The sequence below is a fragment of the Fomitiporia mediterranea genome, assembly GCF_000271605.1.
Source record: "Fomitiporia mediterranea MF3/22 unplaced genomic scaffold FOMMEscaffold_13, whole genome shotgun sequence".
NCBI lineage: Eukaryota > Fungi > Basidiomycota > Agaricomycetes > Hymenochaetales > Hymenochaetaceae > Fomitiporia > Fomitiporia mediterranea.
Genome location: NW_006760398.1, coordinates 1,669,252 through 1,674,529, shown reverse-complemented (window position 1 = coordinate 1,674,529; position 5,278 = coordinate 1,669,252). Strand labels below are relative to the sequence as shown.

The 5,278-nt window shown below is 47.8% G+C and overlaps 1 protein-coding gene across 1 annotated transcript; it reads left to right on the top strand.

Moving 5' to 3' along the window:
• Positions 1–533: 533 nt before the first annotated feature.
• FOMMEDRAFT_161003 (TPR-like protein) lies at positions 534–4,457 on the top strand (the record flags this gene model as incomplete). The annotated part of the gene is made up of 1 exon (XM_007270589.1): positions 534–4,457. One exon carries the CDS (start codon positions 534–536, stop codon positions 4,455–4,457), a length of 3,924 nt encoding a protein of 1,307 aa, XP_007270651.1.
• Positions 4,458–5,278: the final 821 nt, after the last annotated feature.

Below are 5,278 nucleotides of genomic sequence, written 5' to 3'. Positions count from 1 at the left end.
CTCACATATTGTGTTGTATCTTACTCAAATTTTGCTCATTTTACTTCATTTTTTCTGGAATATGAAAGATACTTCAAAAGTATAATTTTTACAACTTAGATCATGTAATTTGGTTAAGTATTAGTTGAGTTATAGTAGATTTTGTATTTGAGTGTACTTAGTGTGACAAAAATCACGAATTGCACGTGTGACAATATTTATGAAAACGACAGTAAACTGCAAGAAGTGTTACTCTCAAGCGCTCAACGTCTGCCCTTGACCATAGCATTGTACCTAAGGAACCAGCTTTTCATACTGAGCACTGAACAGCCGTCCCCTGCATTAAAGTTAGTCTCTTCTCACACATTCTAATGCACGAGTTATAACAAGATTTTCAGACATGCGGTGGATATTTCGTTTGGAAGACGGCATTTGGACCGACCAGACCGCAACAGATAATGCACGCTTTGTAGCTTACTGGCGCCTTCGGACTGAGCAAACAGGTCAAACAAGAATATTGGAGGCATTGACGAGAATTGCAACTTTGCGCCAACATGGAGTACTATGCAGACCTTGAATCGATTTGCCGTGCACTATACAACCTGGTCCTTAAACACAGGGATCGTTTTGAGCAATCGGGCGAAGTAGGAGAACTTGACAAGTCGATTTTTCATGGTCGCGTACTACTCAGACTATATCCTGGAAGACATCTGGATCGTAATAAGGCATTGAACGAACTGGGAATATCTCTTTACACACGATTCGAGCAATACGGGCGAACAGAAGATCTAGAGGAAGCAATTGAGCGGTATCGCGCTGCCCTGGAACTTTGCTCCAAGGACGATCCCAATCGTTTCACGTCGCTGAATAGGCTAGTGGTCTCCCTCCAAACTCGATTCGAGCAGCACGGACTGGATACAGACCTCGACAAGTCCATTGAAATTTGCTGTTCTGCGTTGGAACTTCTCCCCAGCAGCCATCCCAATCGATCCATCTCTCTGAATAACCTTGCGAATTCCCTTCAAACTCGATTTCAACTGTATGGACGGACCGAGGATCTGGATGGAGCCATAAAGCACTATCGTTATGCCTTTCTACTTTGCCCCAGCGGTGATTCCAATCGTTCTGGATATCTGGGAAACGTGGCAGCGTCCCTGATGACCCGATTTAAACAGTATGGACAGACTGCAGACCTCGATGAGGCTATCGAGCATCATCGTTCTGCCTTACAGCTCGTTCCCACCCGCCATCCCTATCGTTCCATGGCTCTGATGAATCTTGGCAATTCCCTGCAAACGCGATTTGAGCAGTACAGACAGACTGTAGACCTTGATGAGGCCATCAAGCATCATCGTTCTGCCCTGCAGCTTATTTCTACCGGGCATCCCAAACATGCAATATCTCTGATGAATCTCGGAAACTGCCTACAAACTCGATTTAAACACCATAGACAGGCTGCAGATCTTGATGAGGCCATTGAGCACCACCGTTCTGCCCTGCGACTCCACCCTGTCAGCCATCCCCATCGTTCCACATCTCTAGACAACCTTGCAAATTCCCTTCAAGCCCGATTCCATCAGCATGGACAAACTGTGGATCTTGAAGACGCTATCGAGTATCATCGTGCTGCCGTGGAACTTCTCCCTAAAGGCCATCTTAGCCGTGTCACGTTTCTGAGTAACCTTGCACATTCCCTTCGCACTCGATTTGATCACTTTGGGCAGACCAGAGACCTTGATGATGCCATTGGGTATTGTCGTACTATCTTAGAACTTCGCCCTAACGACCATTCTGATCGTCCCACGTCTCTGCGTAGCCTTGCGGGTTGTCTTCACACTCGCTATGAACGGTATGGACGGGCTGCAGACCTCGACGAGGCTATCAGCCATCGTCGTGCTGCTCTGAAGCTTTGCCCCAATGGCCATCCTGATCGCTCCATATCTCTGAACGAACTTGCTATCTCACTTCAAACCCAGTTTGAACGGTATGGGCGGATTGTAGACCTCGATGAGGCCATCGGGCATCACCATGCCGGCCTGGAGCTTTGCCCTGATGGTCATGCCGATCGTTCCACATCCATGACTAACCTTGCAGGTTGTCTCCGAATTCGATTTGAGCAACTTGGACAGAATGCAGACCTTGACGAGGCCATTGAGCTTCACCGTTCTGCTGTGGACCTTCGTCCCGAGGGCCATCCTAATTGTTCTTACTCCCTAAATAACCTTGCAATTTCCCTTCGAACCCGATTTGAACAGCATGGACGAATCGCAGACCTTGATGAGGCCATCGAATATCTTCGTGCTGCACTAGAAACTCGCCTCGGCCATTTCGACCGTTCTTTGTTTCTAAATAATCTTGCAAACTCCCTGCTCATTCGATTTCGGCATCACGGACGGGCTGTGGACATTGATGAGGCCATCGAGTATCATTATGCTGCCCTACACCTTCGCCCCAACGGCCATCACCATCGTGCCATGTCTCTAGACAACCTTGCAAATGCCCTTCAGCCTCGATTCCATCTGCACGGACAGACTGCGGACCTTGATAAGGCTATCGAGTACCATCGCGCAGCCCTAGAACTTCGCTCCAATGGACACCCCAATCGTTCCGCGTCTCTGATTAACCTGACATGTTCCCTTAAAACTCGATTTGAACGATATGGGCACATCGGGGACCTTGATGAAGCCATTGACCATCATCGGGCTGCCCTGCAACTTTGCCCAGAGGGCCATCCCAATCATTCCACGTCATTAGCGAGCTCAGCTTTTACACTGTTCTCTCGGTTCAAGAAGTTTAAGTGCAAGGCCGATTTCGGGGAGTGTATGCAATTACTAGAACGTGCTGCCGTACATAAGTTTTCAAGCTCAGTTTTGCGTCTCCAGTTTGCCACTCAATGGGCCTACCTTGCACGGTCTCATGCACATCGTACCACGTCTAGAGCTTTTAAGGTAGCAATGCGGCTCTTACAGCGTGTCGTCATCATTAGCCCCACCCTTCCTACACAAGTTGACTTCCTCAACGAGGAAAGCGACTACACAACACTCGCATTAGATGCTGTGGCTTATACTGTGGATGGAAATAGGTTTGAAGAGGCTATAGAGATCCTTGAACAAGGCAGAGGCTTATTATGGTCGCAGTTGCGTGACTTTAGACCATCTTTGGATCTTCTTGCAAACACAAACAGGGAGCTTGCAAACAGGTTCAGGGATGTCAGTCGCCAACTGGAGGGCCTCGTAACGTCGACTACTGAGTTGCCATCTGTTTCAGGCGCGGCTGACCACCAGCCACCTTTACCGGACGTGTATAAAGAACGGAAATTGTTTGAGGAGAGGTTAGGTCTGAAGAGGCAACTCTCTAACGAGCAGGAGGCCATTATTAGCGAGATACGACAAATTTCTGGGTTTAAGGACTTTCTTGAAGCTACGTCGTTTGAACTACTCCATCAGGCAGCTTCAGAGGGTCCGGTTATCGTGGTCAATCATTGCAGATATCGATCCGATGTACTCATTGTTCTTTCCCGCGAGGATACGCCAGTCGTCTGCATTCCCTTAGATGGAGAGTTCTACGATGATAGCATCCAGTGGTGCTTCGAACTCGTGAACACACGCAGAAGCTCCGGGGCTAACTCATCGGAATATGACGAGAAGCTCCGCCAAGTGATGAAGACGCTGTGGGATAGAGTCGTTTCCAAAGTCGTCGAAAAACTGAAGCAGCTCGGAATTGCCGAAGAATCGCGCATTTGGTGGTGCCCTACGTATGTGCTATCTGCACTTCCCTTCCATGCTGCAGGCCCGTTCGAGGATATAGACGGCACCGAGAAGTATCTACTGGACAAGTACATCTCATCATATACTCCGACGCTCGGCGCGCTCATTAACTCGCAGTCATGTGGACTCAGAGAAACACCAACTGCTCTCGTCATTGGGGATATGTCACTCTCGTCAGCTAAGAGCGAGATTCGCCACATTAAAAATTGTGGCATAAATCCTAAATTACTGAGTAGCAAGGCATCTCACAATACAGTGATCAAGGCGCTTCGAAAAGCAACCTGGGTCCATTTCGTTTGCCACGGAGGCTTAGATCCGAAGCCTTTCAACTCATCATTCAAGGCATCAGACCGCGGGCTGACTTTACTCGATATTGTCCAAGCGAATCTTCCGAATGCAGAATTTGCATTCCTTTCCGCCTGTCATACTGCTGAACAGTCTTACCCTTTTGCACCTGATGAAGTGCTCCACCTGGCCGCAGCAATACAATTCTCTGGATTTCGAAGCGTGATTGGATCGATGTGGGAGTTGCTTGACGAAGATGGCCCATTTTTCGCCAGGACAGTTTATGAATACATGTGCAACTGCGATGATGGCGAGGCGAGGTATAAGCGTGCAGCTGCCGGGCTTCGCAAGGCAGCTATAGCACTCAAAGAACGGCCAGACATTCAGGCTGAGAGATGGGTCAACTTGATTCACATAGGTACTTGATTAGCCCTTATGTTTCTTTTGCTGTGAGTAACCTTGATTGTTTTGTGGTGCTTGTTAAAGTAACCCATTCCATTTCCATCCAGACTGGTTTCACAATCGAGAGGTGACATACCTTCCAGTAGCTGCTCATATCACTTAAATCCTGTTTTTACTTGACTGAGGAATGCATTTAGAGCTGCTCCGCACGCCTGCATGCATACGTGTGTGTGTTTATGTGATACTTGAGCATGTGTTAGTCCAAGAAAATCATCAATTGTCCACACAATAACAAAATTAAAAGTAAAACAACAAAATTTCCCAAACAATCTTCCTAGATCCCTTTACATATGAACGTCATTTGCACATCTGCAAGCCCCCACCAACACCTGTGTCTGCATACCCGCAACCAGTGTCAGAGTCTCGTCGTTTGAAGTGAGGACGAAGCTGTCAACAGAATTCACTCAAGAGTCTGGTATACATGGAAACAGCTGCAGAATGGTTATGTTCCTAGACGGCGGCGACTTGTTCGACAGCATCTACAATTCCAAGAGTACGATAGTGAATGTTAGCAAACTCTGAATGACAAGTCGATATGTGAACGAGTGACGGACCCTCCAGCAATGCGAACATCGCAAGGCAGTCCATAGAGTGTACATCGTGTTCATTTCGATTACATAGCTTGATGTATCCTGTAGATGTTGGCATTCAGACGGAAGTCGTCGGTCATAGAGTGCGACGTATGTGCTTGACTTGTGATTCAGGTTCCAGCAAGTCGCGTCGTGTGACACGAGAAGAGACGCATATGTCACGTAACGTGACCAACGGATCGCATCATCGTCACA